The sequence below is a fragment of the Salminus brasiliensis genome, chromosome 17 (assembly GCF_030463535.1).
Source record: "Salminus brasiliensis chromosome 17, fSalBra1.hap2, whole genome shotgun sequence".
In the NCBI taxonomy this organism is placed as follows: Eukaryota; Metazoa; Chordata; class Actinopteri; order Characiformes; family Bryconidae; genus Salminus; species Salminus brasiliensis.
Window position 1 is genome coordinate 35745824 of NC_132894.1, and position 25310 is coordinate 35771133.

General features: G+C 45.0%; 1 protein-coding gene across 1 annotated transcript in view; it reads left to right on the top strand.

Annotated features, from left to right (window-relative positions):
- The window catches only part of syt7b (synaptotagmin VIIb), a 78919-nt gene that overhangs the window by 29491 nt on the left and 24118 nt on the right, over positions 1-25310 (top strand). The window contains exons 6-9 of the mRNA XM_072660047.1: positions 1708-1842; positions 7174-7326; positions 12365-12721; positions 17418-17537. Coding sequence (XP_072516148.1) covers positions 1708-1842; positions 7174-7326; positions 12365-12721; positions 17418-17537 — 765 coding nt within the window. The remainder of the gene's footprint in view (positions 1-1707; positions 1843-7173; positions 7327-12364; positions 12722-17417; positions 17538-25310) is intronic.

The following is a 25310-nucleotide window of genomic DNA, read 5'->3' on the forward strand; positions in this document are numbered from 1 at the left end:
AGCATTACAACTGAATGCAGCAATACCGGACTCTACTCTTCAGGGAAGGCTTTACACTAGATTGCTGTGAGGATTTGGTTGCATTCAGCCTCACAACAGCACCAGGTCATGAGTTCTGCCAATCCAACTCACCCCTAAGGTGTTAGATGGAGATCCATCATCATTCCAGAAAACACCACAGCCCAATGCTGGGGGGTTAATATCCCTCTAGACCAACTAAGGTCACTTAAGGGCCCGGTGACCTTAGGTGACCTTACGCCTCTTGGTTGCTCCATATGAGTGTCCTGTTCTATTGGTCAGTGCTTTCCTGTAGAGATTATACAAGCTGTGTTTAAACACAGCTGAACTCAACAATAAGAAGGGGTGTCCACAAACCTTTGGACAGATAATGTAGATTTTCAAAAAGCTGAAGAACCACTGTCATTATAAAAGAACCCTTGCAGAACCTGTTTTTTATGGGTGAGGACAGACACGGGTCACTGACACGAATATAAACCATCAAGACAGAATGATGACCGAATCGTAACAGCGTGCAACCGCTGTCCGTGGCCTTGACTCTGGAGAGTGTGTGTGTGTGTGTGTGTGTGTGTGTGTGTGTGTATGGTTTAAGCCTGCAGCACGTCCACTGTTTTTGAATGTGTAATATTTGTGGAGCTGCATTTAAAGCAGCCCTGAGTGGGAGTTGATTCTGTGGGTTTGATGGAGAAACAGAGATCTTCATACCAGAGATGGAGAAGGAGAGATGGAGAGGTTACATTTGTTTTGCATAATTTAAAAACTCCAGGTTCTCTGTGCAGTGTGTAGAAAACCAACAGACCAACAGACATGCTCCAAAATAACAGAGTCAGAAAGCTGCTTCTGACTGACTTCCATTCCAAGTTACTGTTTTCTCTTCTACTGTAACGGTACCTATATACTATATACTATATTATATTTATCTGTTAAATTATCTGTTAAACAGTATCATAATAGCATATCTAGTTTAGAATAGTGTAGTATATACAGTATAGCGTACGTTCTAATAGTATACTAATAGTGTATTTTTTATATGTAGCCCAGAATAGTATATATGTACATTATGCATACCAATAGTATATATGTAGTAATAGTATGTATACTGTACCATATATGTACTATTCTAGACTATATATATATATATATATATATATATATATATATATATATATATATATATATATATATATTAGTTTACTACTAGTATGCATTCATATTGCCATATATAGTGCAGTATATATGTATACTAATAGTAAATAAAATATATTTGTACACAAATAGTATATATAATATATGTAAACTAATAGTATATACGGTATATATGTGTACTAATAGTATATATAGTATATATGTATATTAATACTGTATATAGTGTATATGTATATTAATAGTGTATATATAAAATATATGTATACTAATAGTATATATAGTATACATGTATACTGATAGTATATATAGTATAGTATGGTTCTTATGCTGGTAGTATATGTCTCTCTGCTAAAGGATGTAGAGACATTGTGCTGTCCATGTTTTCTGCAACCAGGGAAGAAGAACTAAGATCTATGTATTTTTTATTATATCACTTATTCTCTCTCTCTCTCTCTCTCTCTCTCTCTCTCTCTCTCTCTCTCTCTCTCTCTCTCTCTCTCTCTCTCTCTCTCTCTCTCTCTCTCTCTCTCTCTCTGGCCGCAGTGATCTAGACAGAGACTTTTGGAATAATAATGACAGCAGTAACGTTCAGCAGCGGTGGAGCTCGTACCCGCCCAAAGAATTTCTCCTAAACATGTCCCCCTACGCCCCATACGGAGACCCCCGCCTTACGCCCAAGTGAGTTTCACTCCAGCCTGGTAAGGAATCCTCTCTGTCTGTGCAGGGCTGTATGGAGAACGGGGAACCGCATGCTCTTCCTCTAACAGCAAGTTAGCTGGTCCATTTTTTATAAGCACTATATACCCACACACTCAAACACATACACACTCATACACACTCACACACACTCATACGCACTTGTAAACCACTACTAAACAAAGCGCTTCTGTCTTGACTTATAGCGTTCGCTCACTGCAACCAGTTCTATAGTTAAATCAATTACCACCAAAATGTGATATTAATCCAGTATGAATCTGCAGTGTTTGTAGTGTTCCCAGTCTAATGTAATAATATATGAAGTGATTTTTAATCCAGTATGAATCTGTAGTGTGTGTAGTGTTCCCAGTCTAATGTAATAATATATGAAGTGATTTTTAATCCAGTATGAATCTGCAGTGTTTGTAGTGTTCCCAGTCTAATGTAATAATATATGAAGTGATTTTTAATCCAGTATGAATCTGCAGTGTTTGTAGTGTTCCCAGTCTATTCTAATTAATACTTGTGGAGTGATTTTAATCCAGTATGAATCGGTGGTGTTTGTAGTTTTTACAGTCTTATTTATTAATAACTGTGGAGGGATTTTAATCCAGTATGAATCTGGATTACATGGATTTCCACATTAATTCTTGACCTCTTGAATTCTTAAATTCTTGTATTATTGACCTTCTAGCAGTATGCCAATTCCTCCACCTGGGATTATTGCAAATATTGCAGATTCATACTGGATTAAAATCATGAATGTCATTAGCTTCCCATTAAATCATTTAAATTCCAGAACCCTCCCAAGGTAAAACTAATCCAGCTTTAATAAGGAATTACGCCCAGAACCGCAGAAACTTTCATCCAGCGCTTAGGTGATGCATTAGGATTCCAGTCACGCTCTGGCCGAAACTGACCTCAGCGGAACTGCACCCCCACCAGTGTCCTCTGGGAGACATAATGCCAGTCCAGTCGAGACCTCGGGGGTTAGCTACAGTCTCCCTCTGCCTCACGTTTTAATTGCTTAATTGAAGTCATTATCTGGGAAAGAGAGCGTCCTCTCTAGCCACGCTCCCCAGATAAATCAGTGGCTAATTGAAAGGCCGTAATAGATGCACAACTCTGGCACGGGGAGGCTGGAGCCGCCCGTCCTGTTTCATCAGCGCCTCTTCAATTAGAACCCCCGACCCCCCCCCAAACATCTGGGCCCAACACGAGCTGTGGGCATCACTGGGTGTGCATGTTAACCTGAGTGGGGACAAAGCTGTAACACTTCCATTGGATTAGTCAAATGTACTGTCAAATTGTGTCCCCAGGTTCATAATAATACACTATATGGACAAAAGTATTTGGACACCTGCTCAAATATTGTTTCTTCCAAAAGTAATGCTATTAAAAGAGTTGATCTTGTTAGAGTAACTGTCTCTTCAATCCAGGAAAGAGGACTTTCTACTAGATTGCTGTGAGAATTTGATTGCATTTAGTGACAAGATCGTTAGTGAGGTCAGGATGTTGGATGATCAGCCCCCCACCTCATCATCCCCAACTCACCAACTCATCTCAAAAGTATTGAATGGATCCTCAATTCTGACAGTGGGGGGCTTTATACCCCTCTAGCCCACGCCTGGCATTAGGCAGCATGGTGCCAGTGGGCTCATGTTTATTATCTACTCCAGGGAGTCCTATTCTATTGGCAGTACTTCTTCTCTACAGGGACTAGTCAAGCTGTGCGTGTGTATTTGTGTGTGCATTTGCACATCTGTGTCAGCGATGGGTGCAACTTTAAAGTAGCTGTAGAGTGCATCCATTAGAAGGGGTGTCCACAAACATTTGGCCACATAGTGTATCTGCATTTTATTAGTTTCATCGCATCACAATTCCCATATAAATAGTAATGGGAAAAATTAGCATGGTGCTAACTAGCATAGAGCTAGAATTTAGATAACAGTGTATCTATTAGAGTTTACTGAACACCTCAACGCACTGTTAGCAACTTGCTAATTAGCTCTGTGCTAAAAAGCTTGCATCACTTGTTAGCTACATTAGCCTCATTGCTCCAGTGGACACACTAGCTAAATAAACACACAAGCAAACTCTAGATAGTCTGAAGTTACACTGCGGTCACAGATTCAGCATCTTTTGTCTCCTTTTGTCCTCTGTCCCCAAACTTCACTACAGCCCTGCCAGATCTGCTAACCTCTAACTTACACAACTAACTGCTAACTCACCTACAGCCCCATGACCGGCACCCATGGAGACGGACAACCCTCAGAGCTTTGTCGTTTGACCTAACAGGTTAAAGCGGACGGAAGAAATTTCCAGCCTAGAAATTTCTTGGCAAAAGTTCATGGATGTGTCCCAAGACTGCTGTCCATGCTCCTGCTTCTGAAGGGTTGACTGTTAGCTTAGCTAACGGTGTTGTTGTTGTTGTTGTTGTTGTTGTTGTTGTTGTTGTCCTCATGGCTCATTGTTTTCTGGGAACTGTTCTTGCTTGTTTTTGTTCGTGATCACCCGCTACGTTCTCTGTGTGTTTTACTGGCTGTGTTCCCTATTATATCTGTGTGACATGTTTTCATTTTAGAAATGTAGCGTTAGCCTAACCATAGACGATCTTCTTGTGTTTGACTCTAGTAGTTCCATTCTCACAGATTTAACCTCATATTCGAGCGTTTTTAAGACTTCTTTTCATTTTCTTCTTTTCAACCTCATACATTTAATGAGGAGCAGCATTTCGGTGTCGATACGGGATTGTGTACAGGCATATGCAAAAGTTTGGATACCCCGGGATTCTTTCTAAGTGAAATGAAGTGAACATATCCTCTACAGATATCAAACTAATGCATATTTAAATGCACAATTACTGCTTGTATACTGAATGTAACATATTGGCAACATTCGAAGATAAAATATGGTATTTTCTAATATTGTGGCACATTTTATTATAGTTAAATTCAGCATATTAATAGAAATATTGTATAAAGTTTGCAGACAAATGCTGCAACGATTCAAGTTGGGAGTGTTTCCCAACCCTGGTCCTGAAGAAACCCCCTGCCCTGCCCATTTTAGTGGGTTCTCAGCTTTTCCTTGTTAATTATGGGCTTGTTAATGAGCTGATTAGCTGGATCAGGTGTTGGGAGTGGTTGGGAAACACTGCTGTCGAAGATTTGTTACACGTCATTTAAGCTGGGGTGCTCAAACTTTCGCACATGACTGTATGTCAGAGCAGAGTAGGTGTATTGAAATAACCCAACTTTAGAGTGTTAGGCTTAAAAAGGTGAGGGATCGTCTCAAATCTGCAGTCAGTAGACAAACCGTGATTAGGTGGGGTGAGCCCAGCCCAACACAGTGTGTCCTCCACTCCACCCTTGCTTGAGAACCCCCTGATGTTCATGTCTGGATGATGCAGTCTGGGTCATGGCCTTTGGCAGTGCTGCTTGAATCATTGAGGATGGGTCTGTCGCCCCTGTCTGTTTGTGAATGATGAGTGTTGTCTGTCTGATGTCTGGGTTTGGCCTTTACTGGCCTCGGTTCTACTGGACAGGAGAGCAGTCTTGGTTTTTTTACCGGTTGCTGAGTTACGCTGTCAAATCCACCAAGTCAGACTGAAAGCACAAGTGAGCAAACTGTTGAAGTAACTAGTAATCAGTTCAGCTTTGATGTGAAGGAGTGATATCCCCACATATATGCTGATGTGAGGCGGGACAAGCTTTCCCATTCAACCCTAATGAAAGACCGTAGCTCCGCCTCCTCAGCGTATATCACAATACCTACATTTAGAGCGTTATTAATATTCCCCCTAATGAGAGACTGTAGCTCCGCCTCCTCAGTGTATATCACAATACCTACATTTAGAGTGTTATGAATATTCACCCTAATGAGAGACTGTAGCTCCGCCTCCTCAGTGTATATCACAATACCTACATTTAGAGCATTATTAATATTCACCCTAATGAGAGACCGTAGCTCCGCCTCCTCAGTGTATATCACAATACCTACATTTAGAGCATTATTAATATTCACCCTAATGAGAGACTGTAGCTCCGCCTCCTCAGTGTATATCACAATACCTACATTTAGAGCATTATTAATTATTATTCACCCTAATGAGAGACTGTAGCTCCGCCTCCTCAGCGTATATCACAATACCTACATTTAGAGTGTTATTAATATTCACCCTAATGAGAGACTGTAGCTCCGCCTCCTCAGTGTATATCACAATACCTACATTTAGAGCATTATTAATTATTATTCACCCTAATGAGAGACTGTAGCTCCGCCTCCTCAGCGTATATCACAATACCTACATTTAGAGCGTTATTAATATTCACCCTAATGAGAGACTGTAGCTCCGCCTCCTCAGTGTATATCACAATACCTACATTTGGAGCGTTATTAATATTCACCCTAATGAGAGACCGTAGCTCCGCCTCCTCAGTGTATATCACAATACCTACATTTAGAGCGTCATTAATATTCACCCTGATGAGAGACTGTAGCTCCGCCTCCTCAGTGTATATCACAATACCTACATTTAGAGCGTTATTAATATTCACCCTAATGAGAGACTGTAGCTCCGCCTCCTCAGTGTATATCACAATACCTACATTTAGAGCGTTATTAATATTCACCCTGATGAGAGACTGTAGCTCCGCCTCCTCAGTGTATATCACAATACCTACATTTAGAGCGTTATTAATATTCACCCTAATGAGAGACTGTAGCTCCTCCTCCTCAGTGTATATCACAATACCTACATTTGGAGCGTTATTAATATTCACCCTAATGAGAGACTGTAGCTCCGCCTCCTCAGTGTATATCACAATACCTACATTTGGAGCGTTATTAATATTCACCCTAATGAGAGACCGTAGCTCCGCCTCCTCAGTGTATATCACAATACCTACATTTAGAGCGTTATTAATATTCACCCTGATGAGAGACTGTAGCTCCTCCTCCTCAGTGTATATTACAATACCTCCATTTAGAGCATTATTAATATTCACCCTGATGAGAGACTGTAGCTCCGCCTCCTCAGTGTATATCACAATACCTACATTTAGAGCGTTATTAATATTCACCCTAATGAGAGACTGTAGCTCCTCCTCCTCAGTGTATATCACAATACCTACATTTAGAGTGTGTTATGGATTTCATTAGGGTTGAATAATAAAGTGTATACTGCAGTTATATAAGCGAGTATGCAGATTGTGTGCCCTAATGCCTCATATCTCAGACTCTTCTTTTTGCCCTGTTTTTTGTTGTCGTTCTCTCTGTCTGTCTGTCCGTACCCCCCCTCTCGGCTAACTCCAGTGGTACGCTGGAGAAGGGGGAGGCGGGTGGAGGGGCAGGGGGCGGCCCGAGTCGCAGTGACAGCGCCAGGAGCATAGGGGCAGGCAGCAGCAAGGCTGGGAAATGGCATACCGTCCAGAGCCACATGCACTCCGGCAACTTGAGGCCCAGCAAGTGAGTGGCAGCGACAGGGCATTCCTGAGTGACAAGCACTGTGGGGATGGAAGTGGGGGGTGTGGTTTATGCTGGACATTACCACAGACGTTTATGGGGTTCTACACTGTTATGGGGTCATTTACACTGAAGGTTGCTTTCACAAGGACAGGTGGTGGAGCATGAAGGAATGGAGACCGTGGCCTTCCATGTTAAACACCTTAATCTGTCGTTATGGAAAAAGCCATGTTAGTCCAGGTGACTGCTTATTCACATAGATCTATTAACCCCTTAAACTGCAAGGGTCCTCACTCTCACCCCTACACAGTAGTTTCATAGTGAATACAGAAAACAGTGTAATTGATATAAGACAATTTATAGTGGACACTGAATAACCTATAGTGGACACTGAATAACCTATAGTGGACACTGAATAATTCATAGTAGACACTGAATAATCTATAGTGGACACTAAATAATTTATAGTGGACACTGAATAATCTATAGTGGACACTGAATAATTCATAGTAGACACTGAATAATCTATAGTAGACACTGAATAATCTGTAGTGGACACTGAATAAATCATTGTGGATACATAATAATCTATAGTGGACACAAATTCATTGTAGATACTAAATAATCTATAGTAGACACTGAATAATCTATAGTGGACACTGACTAATTCACCGTGGATACTAAATAATCTATAGTGGACACAAATTCATCGTGGATACTAAATAATTCATAGTAGACACTGAATAATCTATAGTGGGCACTGAATAATTCATCGTGGATACTAAATAATCTATAGTGGACACAGAATAATCTATAGTGGACACTAAATAATTCATAGTGGATGCTAAATAATATATAGTGGACACTAAATAATCTATAGTGGATTCTGAATAATCTATAGTGGACACAAAAAAATTCATAGTGGATATTGAATAATCTATAGTGGACACTAAATAATTCATAGTGGATATTGAATAATCTATAGTGGACACTGAATTATCTATAGTGGACACTGAATAATATATAGTGGACACCGAATAATCTATAGTGGACACTGAATAATCTATAGTGGACACTAAATAATTCATAGTGGATGCTAAATAATCTATAGTGGACACTAAAAAATTCATAGTGGACACTGAATAATCTATAGTGGACACTGAATAATCTGTCTTGGGCACTAAATAATTCATATTGGATATTGAATAATTAATAGTAAATACTGAAAAAGGAATATTAGTTACAAAATAATTAATAGAATATTCTAAATAATTCATAGTAGATACTCAACCTTGCAGTTTAAGGAGTTTAATTTTTGAATGATTCATTTAGATACGTATAGAAGTTGCATCACAGAGTTTGGATGATCTACCAAGACACCTGAAATGTAGCACTTTTTTATTTAATGTTTACCATATCAAATATTTATATTCTGTCCTTTCTTTGGTACATTTGATAACATGCTGAACATGAGTTGTGTAAATTCATACTGGTTGAGTGATGTGATATATATATATATATATACTTACCCCTCAGTCTTTGCTTCACTCCTCCAGCGCTCTAGACTCTTCCTTTATCTCTTGGCTGTAATTGGGTTCTATATTGGTGGTGGTGTTGGGGGGGGGGTGTACAGTATGACAGTATGCACAGTATGACCTTCCCAGTCTGTCATTTCTTTTCCTGATCCATCCCGCCGCTCTCCCCTCCTGCTCCTGTTCATTCCCACGTCTCCTCGCGGTTGTATAAGAGTGTGCAGCTACAGGCTTTTACCGGGCCTGGAGGAAACCCAGCAGAGCATAAAAAGCCGTGGCAGTGTGAATATTTGGTCAGCTTAGTGATGAATCAGGCTGGAGAGGGAACTCAAGGCTTGCAAACCCTCACTGCAGAGCTGATCAAATATTTAGGAAAGAGGGAAAGCAGTGCAGGTGAGGTTCAGGAGGAGCATTGATCAGATTTGAGCCTTGAGAAGTTCTGTAGAAGTTTTTTACTGGGTTCTGTGCCTCAGTGCAGCAGGCATCGCCAGAAATGTGCAGAATAATAGATAGCCTGATACACACAGAGTTTAGCATCACTTTAAAATCTGCTGCAGCTCTGTGGCGTGTGTGGAGGCACTGCGGGGAAACGGGGTTATTGATTTCCCTCCAAATAACAATAAGAATAGCAGAACTCAGACTCTGTTTACCTGCTTGTTTGTTGAGTTCTGTATAGATTAAAAGTAGTCTGCACGCACACAATGCTTATATGCTGTTATAATTATATAACTGTTTTATAGAATTTATAGATTTATATCTATAATTTATGGATTTATATATCTAGATTAAATATATTAATTTAGATTTATATTATTTCAAATTTAACCCATCCATGTAGTAAATACATAAATACACACTAGTGAGCAAACACACACACACAGTAACAGTGAACACACATGCCCGGAGTGGTGGGCAGTTTAGTATATACAAGACGTTTAGTAACAAAAACAGCCTGTTTAATGCTCAGGGATAAAGAGAGGCTGAGAAATGCTGGTTTTACATACGTGTTGAGTCGTCCACCCCAACCCCCCAACCCCAAAACCACCACCACCACCACCAACCAGTCATGTGTGTTGTTCCAGTGGGTTGCATCTCAGAGTCCGGCCTGGAGGAGAGAAGAGGGCGAGGGGCAGACTCAGTTTTGTCAAATCTAAACGGGTCGATACAGAGAACAGCACAATGTACTTATCTGTACATGTGCACACGTGTGTGTGTATGTGTGTGTGTGCATGTGGGCAAATACAGTATGTCCTGTGTTTGCCCACACTGCTGCCTCTATGAGGGGTGTACCTGGTGTATGTGTGCCTTTGGTCAATTTAGCCTCTATTGACGCCGCAGCCACTACACACTCACCCACCTGCTCAGACTAACACACTAGATACCATCGCGATATTCCAGTGAATCACACTGTGAGTAACTCATCTCTTCATCCACGTTAACTCCCATTCTCTACCGTCATCCTTCTGGACCTCCTCAACTGCATCAGGCGGTCAAAAGTTGGGACACACCTAAATATAGAAGCAGTGGAGTCCATATTTCTGCATAAGAGGTCGGGGGGGGGGGGGGGGGTAAATTGTACTTTACAGTGGTGGTGAATGGAACTTGGAAGCTTCATGAGTTTTATATGGAATGATGATGATGATGATGATGATGATGAAGGTAAAACAGTGAATAGAGAATGTCTCTAATCCAGTTCTCTTTAGGGACTACTTTCTGTAGCTGCACTACACCCTGCAGCATGTATCCCTCCACCATTTTAATGATCTGATTTTAAAAGCAGGTTCTAGAGCTGAACTCTTCTCAGAACTCTTGTAGAACCGTGTCTCAGGCATCAGGCAGCGTCTTCATCACCATTAGGTGAAGAACTTTCTGTGAGGAGCTTTTATTAGAGCTTCAGACGTCTGCTTCCCTTCACCTCCACTGTAGAACCACATCTCTGACTGCTGGGGGAGGTTATCTAGAACCTCCACTGTAGAACCACAGCTCTGACTGCTGGGGGAGGTTATCTAGAACCGAGCGCTTCACACCAAAACCCCACTCTGAAAGAATCTGTTGATACAGATGTTTAAACTGTTATGCAGAAGTTTTAGGACATTCATCAGAACATATTGGAACAGTGTAATGCATGAAAAGCTTAAAATAATCAAAATTAATTCAATATAAAATGAATATAAATGAGTGTAGGGTGTTGTGATAGGTTGAGCACCTGAAGGAAGCTGTAAAGTACTTGTAGTAGCATTTAGATACATTTAAAAAAAAGTGTGTCCAAACTTTTGACTAACCCTGTATCTCTGAATGGAGAAAGCAGCGCTTCCCGAGCGTTGTGGGAGAAGACTAGCTTGAGCTGATCAGAGGCGCCTTCCCTGAGCGCAGCGCCGGCATTCCGGCGTCTCGGCAGGCCGGGAGCGGCCGCTAAATCCTCCGGCAGAGCATTAGCATCAGACAGAGCAGCTCAGCAGCGGGTTACACTAATCAGACACGACACCGAGGGGTGGAGGGGGGTGGAGGAAGAGCGGGACAGAAAACGGATAATTGAATTGAGGTATTGGAGATGGAGAACAGGGCGAGAGTCTGAGGGGACAGGTGAGAGGAGAGAAAGTGTGTATGTGAGGGGGTGGGGGGGGTGATTGGGGGGGGGGGAGGTCAGGAGGGCAGGTATGGGAGAAATGAAGGAGCGGGAGACGGCGGAGGCATAAATATGGAGAATTAAGGTGGTGGAAGAGATGGAGCGCTGGCTTAGTTGGGATTCAGCGTGGCGGCTGCATTGGACGCTGTTGTGGACCGGACCGGTGCTGCTGCCTAACTGTGCTCTCTCTCTTTTTCCCCTTCATCACTCCATCGTTTCCTCTCTGTCCCTCATACTGGAATGTGTTGAAATGTCTGCACTCTGCCCACGTCCTTTCAAATGTGTATCGCCATGTTTTCCCTCTCTCTCTCTCTCTCTCTCTCTCTCTCTCTCTCTCTATTTCCCCCTGTGATCCCACCTGCCCTGTCGTCCCTGTCCTCTTTCCTCTGTTTCCCTTTTCTTTATTTTGGGACCCACTATCCTTTTTTCCCTCATTATTCCTGAATTTATTTCCCTGTAAACTTTCCTCTTCCTATTCCTTTTATCCCCCTTTGATTTATATATTTTCCTTTTATCCCTGTTTCCTATTTTTCCCTTTTATCCATTTCTATTTTTGTTCACTCATCTTTTTTTCCTTTAATCTTTGTTTACTTTTTATCCATTTCTCTATGATCCCTATTTCCTGTTTCATCTTTCCTCATTTTTTCCTTTTATCCCTTTTTTCATTTTCCTTTTCATCAATTGTTTGTTTTCTTTTCCTTTCTTTGTTCATTTTCCTTCTTTTTTCCTTTGATCTGATTGTGTTCCTCCTTTATTTCCTTTTATCCCTGTTGCTTGTGCCCTCCCTGTGCCACTTGGTCCATCTCTCTCTCTCTCTCTCCCTCTCTCTGTTGTTTTGTGTTCCCCATGACTCGGCCCCTGTGCTCCATGCATCGGGGCCCAGTTTTGGGGACCCGTCCCTGTCCACCACTTCCACCCTGGAGCACATCCCGTCCTCGGCCGCTCGCCCCAGGCCCCTGGTCAGGCAGCAGAGCCTCCAGCAGCCCCTAACCCACCAGCCCCCGCCAGGGCCCAACGACCCCCCAGTTACCTCCCAGAGCCTGGGCCAGTTGCACACAGGGCCTGGGGGTGGGGGCCACCGGGGGGGCCCGCGGGGGGTGCGTGGCAGTGGCAGCCCGGCTGGGGCGGGGGCGTCACGCTACAGGACGGGAGGAGGGGCACGATCGCGCTCAAACCCGGGCAGCTGGGACCACATGATGGGGCAGATCCGCACCAGAGGGATGGACGTCAAATCCTTCCTGTGAGTACCTTCACCTCCGCCTCACTAATAATTACATCACAAGCTGTAATAATGCACAGTAAACACTTTATTACCACCCTGTTACACAGGTTATTAAGTGGTTATTAAGCAGCTTATTCATAGGCTCTACGTTGTGTGGGTGGAGCATCAATGAGCCTTTGATAGGTACTGACCACTGCTCAGTCCAGCTTCTTCTACCTGCTCAGGTTCACTCCGTGCCTGTAGTGTCCTCTGCCTGTCTCTACGGTCATCCTCCTGTACCCCATGAATATGTATATCACCATGTGCACATTGTGACCAGCATACTGTACATAAACACCCTCTGAGCTGCGTCCAGTTCATTTGCATAGCCTTATATATTCGCTCCTCGCGCCGCGTCCTCTAAGCAATCACGACTGACCCGAGTTTGTATGGCTTATCCTGGGTGTGGCCTCTTTTCTGCCCTATCGTTTGCTCATGCCTGGGTGTGGCCTCTTTTCTGCCCTATCGGTTGCTCATGCCTGGGTGTGGCCTCTTTTCTGCCCTATCGTTTGCTCATGTCTGGGTGTGGCCTCTTTTCTGCCATATCGTTTGCTCATGCCTGGGTGTGGCCTCTTTTCTGCCATATCGTTTGCTCATGTCTGGGTGTGGCCTCTTTTCTGCCCTATCGTTTGCTCAGGCCTGGGTGTGGCCTCTTTTCTGCCCTATCGTTTGCTCAGGCCTGGGTGTGGCCTCTTTTCTGCCCTATCGTTTGCTCAGGCCTGGGTGTGGCCTCTTTTCTGCCCTATCGTTTGCTCATGCCTGGGTGTGGCCTCTTTTCTGCCCTATCGTTTGCTCATGCCTGGGTGTGGCCTCTTTTCTGCCCTATCGTTTGCTCATGCCTGGGTGTGGCCTCTTTTCTGCCCTATCGTTTGCTCATGCCTGGGTTTGATCTCTTTTCTGCCATATCGTTTGCTCATGCCTGGGTGTGGCCTCTTTTCTGCCATATCGTTTGCTCATGCCTGGGTGTGGCCTCTTTTCTGTCCTATCGTTTGCTCAGGCCTGGGTGTGGCCTCTTTTCTGCCCTATCGTTTGCTCATGCCTGGGTGTGGCCTCTTTTCTGCCATATCGTTTGCTCATGCCTGGGTGTGGCCTCTTTTCTGCCATATCGTTTGCTCATGCCTGGGTGTGGCCTCTTTTCTGCCCTATCGTTTGCTCATGCCTGGGTGTGGCCTCTTTTCTGCCCTATCGTTTGCTCATGCCTGGGTTTGATCTCTTTTCTGCCCTATCGTTTGCTCATGCCTGGGTGTGGCCTCTTTTCTGCCCTATCGTTTGCTCATGCCTGGGTGTGGCCTCTTTTCTGCCCTATCGTTTGCTTATGCCTGGGTGTGGCCTCTTTTCTGCCCTATCGTTTGCTCAGGCCTGGGTGTGGCCTCTTTTCTGCCCTATCGTTTGCTCATGCCTGGGTTTGATCTCTTTTCTGCCCTATCGTTTGCTCATGCCTGGGTGTGGCCTCTTTTCTGCCCTATCGTTTGCTTATGCCTGGGTGTGGCCTCTTTTCTGCCCTATCGTTTGCTCATGCCTGGGTTTGATCTCTTTTCTGCCCTATCGTTTGCTCATGCCTGGGTTTGATCTCTTTTCTGCCCTATCGTTTGCTTATGCCTGGGTGTGGCCTCTTTTCTGCCATATCGTTTGCTCATGCCTGCCTGTGTCTCGCATCTCTCTCTGTTTGTCCATCTGTTTGGGTTCTCCGTGTCCGCGGGCTCCTCCTGTGCTGCGCAGGGTGGGAGAGGGGTCGGGTGGGGGGGTCAGTCGGCTGCGTCTGTCAGTCCAGACATTTACCTGAACCGATTCCCACTCGAGGCGGAACGGGAGCAGATCAACGAGCCGATCCGGCACCAAACCCCTGTTGGTGCCACAGGTGGTCCGATTCTCTGCTCAGTCTCAGCGTTCAGACCCTAATCTGATCTAACTCATCAGCCTTCTCAGCGTGGGCGTCATTTCTGACACAGAGACACATCTGTGCTCATGTGGCCCGGTGTTAGCTGCCAGCGCTAAAGCCGAGCGGGTCAAGGGCTCGACCCTTTCGGCCTTAATTAAAATAATTTATTTTGTGGGACAGTTCGGTCCAACGACAAATCAGATATTCCATATGTGTGACTGAATCGATCAGGCCAAGGTTCATCAGACAAAAGGCGAGAGATGAGGAATAAGAGAAAGTGATGGGGGGGTTAGGGGGGGTGGTTATGGGTCTCTGACACACATACATACTCTTCAATGTGTGCACAGGTCTGCCAAGGTCATTCATCAATATCAATCATGCTGAGTGTGAGTGTGTGTGTGTGTGTGTGTGTGTGCTGGCTGCTAGCAGATCAGCTCAGCAGTGATCTCCTGTCTTCAGCATCATTACTCCCACAACCGACTGTCAGAGAGAGAGAGAGAGAGAGAGAGAGAGAGAGAGAGAGCTCCGGGAGGATCTTCTACAGCTGGACTGTGCAGGACGCCCAAGTGCCCAAGCTTTGGGTCATTTCTTTTACTGTAAACGATGGATATAATGGACATCATCACTTAGCTTTACACTAACAGACGTTGCAGCCGTACTGCCAATAGAATAGGACTCTCTGGAGCAGATCAACATCATGACCCTATTGGCTCCATGCTGCCTAATAATGCCAGGCGTGGGCTAGAGGGGTATAAAGCCCCCCAGCATTGAGGAGCTGTGGAGCAGTGGAAGAGCTGTGTTCTCTGGCAGTACTTTTGGAATGAGTTGGGTAACATCCTGGCCTCACTAATGCTCTTGTCGCTAAATGCTATCAAATCCTCACAGCAATCTTCCCTAGACAGCAGAGTCAGTAGTTACCCCAACAAAAGCAAAAACTCTTTTTCTTAACACTCTTGAATTCAGAAGAAACAGTGAACAAGCAGGTGTCCCAATACTTGTGTCCTTTTTGTGTACACCCACTCAGACTCCTTCAGTAATTCTATTCCCCTGACTTCAATCAGCTGAGAGTGCACAGTGTTAACACGCCAGCGGATACATATGACCCGTCCTAACGTCCCGTTACCTTCCCGCTAGCTAGCTCCCGAACCGCTGCTAATAATGATAAGCTTCCTCTGTGCAGATCCACCTGAACGGGAAAGGATCTGGCTCCAGTACTCCTGATCGTCTGACAGGCAATTAAACTCCTGCCCTCGCCGAGGAAGCCGAGTGATTTCGGCCATTGTGCCGAGAGAGCTGCATTCAGGCGTCCAGACGCTGCACTCTGCTGTAAAAGCTTTTGAACTAGCGGGCTGCGGCGGGGCTCTTCGATGGGGATGTATGAGCACAGAGAAAAACAACAATAGAAATAATGATAAAAAGAAAAGGGACGAGAGAGCAGAGAAAGCATAGCTGGATAGAGAGAGAGAGAGAGAGAGAGAGAGAGAGAGAGGGCTTCTCATTATGAGGCTCCTTCCTTTAGCGTTAGCATTAGGAGAGACTTGGCCTGACCTAATGAAGCCGGGGCAGCTAAAAAGTCGAAGTACGGCGTTACTTGTTTTTGCCTGGCTGTGACTATTCATACGTATGACCAAAACATTAGGAACACCTTCCCTCAACATAAGACCAGACAACGGGATATTGATAACAGGGTTGTGGGTTCGATTCCCGGGCTCAGCAAGCTGCCACTGTTGGACCCTTGAGCAAGACCCTTCACCCTCTCTGCTCCCTGGGTGCTGGAGTTGGCTGCCCACCACTCTGGGTGTGTGTGTAATCACTGCCCCTAGTTCACTAGTGTGTGTGTGTGTGTGTGTTCACTACCACAGATGGGTTAAATGCGGAGGACACATTTCGCTGTATGTAGTACAGTGATAAATACGTGCACCTTTACCCCTACCATTTGTGGCCCCAGTGATACACACACAGTGGCCAGTGAGGGCCCAACAGCGCCAGCTTGCCGATCCCAGGTATCAAACCCACAACCCTGTCATCAACAGCCCAGAGCTCTAACTGCTGAGCCACCATGTCTGTGGTATCCAGCAGTTCTCTAAGTTGTGAGGTGGAGCCACCATGGATTGGACTGCTTGTTCCAGCGCCCCCTACAGGATGGAAAATAACAGGACTCTATGGATCAGCAGTGGTTTTAAAGAACGGAGGATTGGATGGAGCTCCAGAGAACTGCTCAGCCCAACACCCGGGGCCTTTATAGCCTTCCAGTTGGATCGGTTTGGGCGCAAATATTAGTGAATTCGAGGTCGTCACTGAATCGCTTCCTAAAGAATCAGAGCTGAGCGGTGAGGTCAGAGGTTTACAGGGGGAGCAGGGCTCTGCTCTCAGACTGAACGGAGTGTGGACGCCACAATATGCTCAGCTCAGGAGAGCAGGAGCCGGGCAGGAGAGAGAAGCAGCGGGAAAGAAAAGAGGGCAGGAGAGTGGCAGGAAAGAGTGAGTCACTAACACTGCTTGAGGCAGATCGAACGCTGAGGCATGAGCAGCTTCAGGACACTGCCAGGGTGTGTGTGTGTGTGTGTGTGTGTGTGTGTGTGTTACAGAGAGAGAGAACATCACGTCACATTGAGTCTCCCATGTTTACCCTGGATAATTCTTTGTCTTCTAACATGACCTACTTTATATTTTTACCACTTCAGCTTCATTCCTCCACAGTTCAGACCCTCTGTGTTCTGTACGTGCACACGGCTGATTCTCTCTCTGTGTGTGTGTGTGTGTGTGTGTGTGTGTGTGTGTGTGTGTGTCCTACAGGGAGGGGAAGATGGTGGTGCTGTCACTGGCGATCGGATTGGCTGAACAGGACGACTTTGCCAACCTGCCAGATCTGCAGGAGAATCCGGCGAGTCAAGAAACTCCACCTGCTGACAAGAGGTACAAACCGGCTGTGTCCAAATCTGCCCCCTTGTTCACTACGTAGTGCACTATTTTGAGACTCTGCTGATTCTGCTGATTCAGACTATGGTGGAGAATATCCAGCGCCCTTACAATCCCACAATGCACCACAGTAGGTAGTCTACAAGCATGTACCACAGAGAGCACAGAATACCCATAAGGCATTGCGTCATATGTGACAGAGGCTGTGTCTCAAATGTTACTAGTGTTCCAGTCTGTTTGGGTTCTATAGTAGTGTTCTATGCAGTGTTCCAATGTTCTTTTCTCTACATAGTGTTCTAGATAGTGTTTCTCTTTAAGGTATAGTGATTTGGAGGTCATGTCTGTTCTCTGCAGTAGTGTTCTAGATTGTGCTCCGATACAGGGGATAGTGATTAGTGGGTCATTTTTGTTCCTCATAATTAGTGTTCTAGATAGTGTTCCAGTCTGACAAACTGTGATTAGTGGGTCAATTCAGATTTCTACGCTATGGTTCTAGATAGTGCTGTAGTGTAGAGAAAAATGATTAGAGGGTCATTTCCATTCTCTATAATAGTGTTCTAGATAGTGTTTCACTGTAAGGAATAGTGATTAGGAGGTCATGTCTGTTCTCTACAGTAGTGTTCTAGATAGTGTTCCAGTCTAAGAAATAGTGATTAGGGGGTCAATTCTGTTTTCTACACTACAGTTCTAGATAGTGCTGTAATGTAGACAAAAAGTGATTAGAGGGTCATTTCCATTCTCTATAATAGTGTTCTAGATAGTTTTTCACTGTAAGGAATAGTGATTAGGAGGTCACTTCTGTTCCCTAAAATTGTGTTCTAGATAATGCTCTAATATAGTGATGGGGGGTCACTTCTGTTCCCTATATCAGTGCTCTAGATTATGCTTCAGTGTTGGGAATGAGGATCAGGGGGTCACTTCTGTTCCCTACAGTAGTGTTCTAGATAGTGCTGTAATATAGAGAAAAGTGATTAGGAGTCATTTCTGTTTCCTATAACTGTGTTCTAGATAGGGCCTCGTCCCTTTAAGACATTTGCATTGCATTGCATTCCATTTCCGTATCCTATAAGTTGTGTTCTAGACGTCTGCCTTCACTGCAGAGAGGTGGCACATCAACGCAAAGAGAACCATCCAAAACAGGGCATCTGCTTCAATTCAGGCTTTGAAGTGTGACATACATTCATGCCCACATTCTAGATAACATGCCCATGTTCTAGATAACATTAAAATCATGATCATGTCTGTTAGAGAGCAGGTCGGGAGAGTGTGACGCTTTAGGCCTGCAGTTTGTCTGAATGCTAATTGGTGTACATAGGCTTCCATTGCTTGTTAGCTACATTAGCCTCCTGTCTCCAGTGTAGAACAGCAGAAGGCGAACTTCAGACAGCAGCCCTGCGTTGGCTGATCCACTACATCGTCGCTAGTGCGCTGTTCTTACGTTCTTGCCTGTGTTCTCCTCTGTTTTCGTCTCGGGGCTGTTTCTTTTCCCCGTCTACGTTCCGTTCCTCGCTCATTCTGCTCACATCACCACCCCCTCGTTATCTGCTCGCTCGCTCGCACACTCTCTCTCTCTCTCTCTCTCTGATCAGTGTTTCAGTCAGGTGCTGAGCAGCTCAGTGGTGGTGATGCTCATTATACGACGGTGTAGTCTCTCACATCTCTCTCTCTCACACACGCACACACACACACACACACACACACACACACACAGCACTAAAAATACCTACGTCAAGCTCAGACATGCTCCACACACACACACACACACACTTATTTATATACTTAACACACTCTCAAACACTAAGTCAACTCACTGTCAGTTTAACTCACTTATTTGTCTCCACACACACACACAAACACATACACACACGTATACACACACACACATACACACGTATATACACACACATACACACGTATACACACACACATATATACACACGTATACACACACACATTCACACGTATACACACACATATATACAAACGTATACACACACACACATACACACACACACACACACATACACACGTATACACACACATACATTCACACGTATACACACACACACGTATACACACACATACACACACACGTATACACACACACACGTATACACACACACTCTTGTACATACCAATAAACACACTGTCAACACTCTCACCTATCAACACACTTCTAAACACACATGTGCTACAAAAGGTTCTTTGAAAGCTGCCCCAGAAGAACCACTTTTGGTTCCACAAGTTTCCACAAAGAGATGTGTAGGTGTAAAGAACCTTCACTTGATGTAAGGGTTCTTTACCAATCCTTACCAAAGGTTCTTCACACTTCACTCCTTCTTTACAGAACCAGGAGTGGTTCTTCTGTGGCATCACTAAAAGCGTGACTGACCAAATCCTGGTTAGGCTTTCACTCATATTCACATACACAGTGATGTATCTAGAACGTCCAGAGGGACTAGAAGGACTGCTGCTGTTGAACTGGCTCCACCCACTGTAAATCAGAACGTGACTGGTTGCTTCCTAATTGTTTAAGTGGTTAATCTGACAGCCTGCAGTTCTACCAGTGAAGTCCCGACCAATAGGGAAGCTGGTTTGCCTGAATCTGCCCAGATACCACTGAGAGAATGATCCTGATTGGACCATTTTCTGTTTAACCCTTTAATCTTCAGCAGAACTGAATAATGTATTAAAATCAGTACTTTAAAAGAAATACTTCAATCCTGATGCCTACATACACTACTACAAATGGACAAAAGTATTGGGACACCACCTCAGTCATTCATTGTTTCTTCTAAAATCTGTCCAGGGAAGAAGGCTTTCTGGATTGCTGTGAGAATTTGATTGCATTCAGCAACAAGAGTGTTAGTGAGGTCAGGATGTTGGATGATGATCACCACCCCACCTCATCATCCCCAACACATACTGTACAAGTACTGGATGGAGCTCCACCACCATCCATCATTCCAGAGAACACAGTTCCTCCACTGCTCCACAGCTCCTCAATGCTGGGGGGCTTTATATACCCCTCTAGCCCATGCCTGGCATTATTAGGCAGCATGGAGCCAATAGGGTCATGATGTTGATCTGCTCCAGAGAGTCCTATTCTATTGGCAGTACTTCTTCTCTACAGAGACTAGACAAGCTGTGTGTGTGTGTGTGTGTGTGTGTGTGTGTGTGTGTGTGTGTGTGTGTGTGTGTGTATATGCACATCTGTGTCAGCAGCTTACACACAAATGTACACATCCAGCACTGATAAAGACAGTGAGGAACTATTTATGTCCATTTAAAACACACACACACACACACACACACACACACACACACACGTCGACACACACATTACACTGTATAATCAGGGATGCCCACAAACATCAACTTCAGACAAATAGAAAAGGGTGAGGTGGGGGGTGAGGGGGTAGTACCAAGCTTCCATTTCACATGTTGGTCCATGCATTAGTGGGACGTCTCCCACTGCTCCCAGCTGTGAGCCCATTACACACACACACACACACACACACACACACACACATCATTTTTCCTGGAAGGAAGTCCGGCTCTCAACAGCCTGTCACGCAGCTTTAGGTTGACGGATTAGACTCCGTAGTGCGAAAGCAGATAACATAGTTCAACTCAGCAGAAGCCTAAAGCGCCACTAAACAAGCATAAAACTGACCCCCCCCCCCCCCCCCCCCCCCCAAAAAAAAAAAAAAACACACATACACACACACACCCCGAGCCTTTGATGTTTATATGAAGACGGCATCAGTCAGCGGGGTGCAAATCGGCTGCTGCTTTTCTCAGGATCATCTTGGAGCGTCTGGAACACTGACGGCCACCCTCGACACCTCGGCTCCCAGATTTACTCCCTCAGCCCAAATGCAGTCGCTCAGGTGCCTGAAGAGCGCGTCTTTATCACACACTACTGCGAGAAAGGCGTACTTGGCGTGTAGGCAGCTCGAATTACGCAGCATATGCAGCCCTCTATACAAACACTGTCCCAATCGCAGTCCCCAACAGTCTTCTAATGTAATCTGACTGTTCAGCGGCCGAGAGTTCAAAGATCAATGCCTTTAATTGTGTTAAACATATTAGTAAGGGGGGCCAGACCCAGCTAACATGTGGGTCAACAGGGGTGGAACGTGGGCCAGGTGGGTTCCAGGTGAGTTTGTACTCTGGTAAAGGTATAAGATCCTTCAGGAACTTCTGGTTGTGATCTGAGGACCTGAGGAAGTGTTTTGAGGACCTTTAAAGTTTTTTAGAAGATGAAGGTTCTTTGAAGATTCCTTAAAGAGGTTCCGCCACAGACTGGAGAACCTCTAAAAGTTCCTCAAGGATCTTAAACTTTTAACAGTGTACAGATCCCCTTCGTTACAGCCCACCCTTATCTCACATGGGTCCCATCTAGACCCCATGTGCAGTGTACGACCCAGATGGGGCCCGTGTTTCTAATAAAGTGGCCAGTGAGTGGAAGTACAAAGTAGGTGTTTCTAATAAAGTGGCCAGTGAGTGAAAACATGAGGTAGGTGTTTCTAATAAAGTGGCCAGTGAGTGGAAGTACAAAGTAGGTGTTTCTAATAAAGTGGCCATTGAGTGGAAGTACAAAGTAGGTGTTTCTAATAAAGTGGCCAGTGAGTGGAAGCACAAGGTAGGTGTTTCTAATAAAGTGGCCAGTGAGTGGAAGCGCAAGGTAGGGGTTTCTAATAAAGTGGCCAGTGAGTGGAAGCGCAAGGTAGGGGTTTCTAATAAAGTGGCCAGTGAGTGGAAGCGCAAGGTAGGGGTTTCTAATAAAGTGGCCAGTGAGTGGAAGCGCAAGGTAGGGGTTTCTAATAAAGTGGCCAGTGAATGGAAGCACAAGGTAGGTGTTTCTAATAAAGTGGCCAGTGAATGGAAGTGCAAAGTAGGGTGTTCCTAATAAACAACCAACTGCGATAAACGTCCATTACCTGTTAGCCACGTTAGCCTCGTAGCTCCAGTGTAACAGTGAAGGCGCTCACTTCAGACACCAGCAGTGGGTCTGCGAGGCAGGATGGGGCGTGCTGAGTGCTGGAGCCCATCAGAGCCGTAACTCTTCTCTGTCTGCGTTCTGTCTTCGCCTTGACCTGCAGATATTTGTGCTTAAAGCAGCAGTGTCTGTGTCTCTCAGGGCTGGACGTCTGTCAAAGCGCCGGGCTGTAATCAAAGCTCAGCCCTGCCCCGCTCGGGACCCTCTGGCACCGTCGCCATGGAGAGTGTCCTTGCTCTGCTAATAACTGCCCTCAATCATCTCTCACTGGTCAGACTTAAGTCACTCCAGTGGCTGCAGGGTTGCACCCGCCCACCCTCGGGCTTCTGACAAGCATCGGTAGACAGAGTGAAGAGTCCCTGAAACCCAGACAGACAGAGAGAGAGAGAGAGAGAGAGACATAGGGACAACAATACTGTCATTCATTGAGGAATAACATTATTTATCCTTACTATTACACTCCCTTATATCAACGTATGTGTTTCTAATAAAGTGGCCAGTGATTGGAAGCACAAGGTAGGTGTTTCTAATAAAGTGGCCAGTAAGTGAAAGCGCAAGGTGGGGGTTTCTAATAAAGTGGCCAGTAAGTGGAAGCACATAGTAGAGATTTCTGATGAAGTGGCCAGTGAGTGGAAGCGCAAGGTGGGTGTTTCTGATAAAGTGGCCAGTGAGTGGAAGCGCAAGGTGGGTGTTTCTAATAAAGTGACAATGGGTTCTAAGTACAAGGTTTGGGTTTCTGATAAAGTGGCCAGTAAGTGAAAGCGCAAGGTGGGGGTTTCTAATAAAGTGGCCAGTGAGTGGATCGCAAGGTAGGTGTTTCTAATAAAGTGGCCAGTGAGTGGAAGCGCAAGGTAGGGGTTTCTAATAAAGTGGCCAGTGAGTGGAAGCGCAAGGTAGGTGTTTCTAATAAAGTGGCCAGTGAGTGGAAGCACAAGGTAGGTGTTTCTAATAAAGTGGCCAGTGAGTGGAAGCACAAGGTAGGGGGTTTCTAATAAAGTGGCCAGAGAGTGGAAGCACAAGGTAGGGGTTTCTAATAAAGTGGCAAGGGAGTGGAAGCACAAGGTAGGAGTTTGTAATAAAGTGGACGGGGAGTGTATGATGTAATCCCTGTTGGCTGTGCTGGCTGTATCATTTTCCGAAAAGATCACAGCCAGTGAAAGAGTGGGTCAGGAGAGAAATGAAAATGGGTCAGAGGAAAAAAGCTCACCAAAGAGAAAATCTAACCCAACTTCCAAAGGAAAATAAAAGAGAGGGGAAGTGTAAGTAAGATCCTTTTTCTTTCTCCAACAGCGTCTCATCCTCCTCCGCTGGGACCTCAGCTTTTATTCAACCGTCATGTAGTCTGTGTTAAAATAATCATGTTCTTTCATTTAGTTCTGACCCCTCCCCTCCCTGCCCGCCCCCGAGGGGTACGTGGCCCAGTTTGAAACGAATTGCAGTCTAACAGACCACTGAAGCTTCTCCATCCACCAGCTCCGTCCCGCCGGAGCTGCACCCAATCAATCCCTTTCAAAAACACACCACGTATCAGCATGACGCGCGGGTAATATCCCTTCACACACACACACACACACACACACACAGAGGTGGATCTGTATCAGTATCTGAATTGACACCGCTGGCTTATCCCTCTCCATCATGACCTGCTTTCTGCGCTGAGTGCGAGGAGCGTAATTATGATAAGAGAAAAGAGAGTGTGCTAATAGAAGCTGTTTTATTTTCATGGCTCAATTTTCCTGAGTGGCCGCTCCAGCCCCCGCCTCCATGATTGCTCCTGTTGTGGTGCATCTGCTTTAGCCCAAACCGCAGCACTGTTAGCCACCATAAAGCCTGTGGTTACGCTAATAGACTCGGCCTGCAGGTCTGCTATAGCGACCATATCTCCGCTGATTGGCTCGCGTCCTACTGAATGCTAATTGGCTGTTGAATGGACATCAGAAATACCCAGATACATTCACCAGTCAGCCATAACATTAGTACCACCTGGCACCAAGGCCTCCATTAGCATCAGTGTGCCTTCACCCTATGACCTCATCGCCAGTTCACCGGTTGTCCTTACTTGGGGCATTTTTGGTAGGTACTGACCACTGCATACCGGGAGGGAACACCCTATAAGAACCTGCTTGCTGATGTTCTGGTGATCTTCTGACCCATTGATTGTCTAGAACATCACAGTCTGGTTCTTGTCAAAGTGTCTCAGATTCTTACGCTTGTCCATTTTTCCTGCTTCAGCACCTTCATCACCGTCATCACCTTCAGGAACTGACTGGTCACTCACTGACTAATATGTAGATCCACCCCCTGACTGGAGCCGCTGTAGATGAAGATATCTTCTCATTCGGTTCCTCCAGGTTTGTCCTGGACTGGAGGGCGTCCAGAAGAACCCTGGAGGAACCGAGCTCTGTTCTTCAGACTAGCTCACCGACACTCACAGATCTCACTACTTTCTTTCTTCCGAATGAGAAGCTCTTGTTTCTCCTTTTTACTGGATTTATGTTCACCTGCTTTATCAGTTCTGATGAGATCTGGAGCTTCTACAGTAGAACCCTCTTATATATTCACTTAAGTATTTGGACACCTGCTTATTAATAGTTTGTTCAGAAATCAAGGGTATTAAAAAAGAGCTGATCCTGCTTTGTTGGAGTAACTGTCTCTACTGACCAGGGAAGAAGACTTTCTACTAGATTTTGAAGGAACATTGCTGTGAGAATTTGATTGCATTCAGCAACAAGAACGTTAGTGAGGTCAGCATTCAAAATGATTGG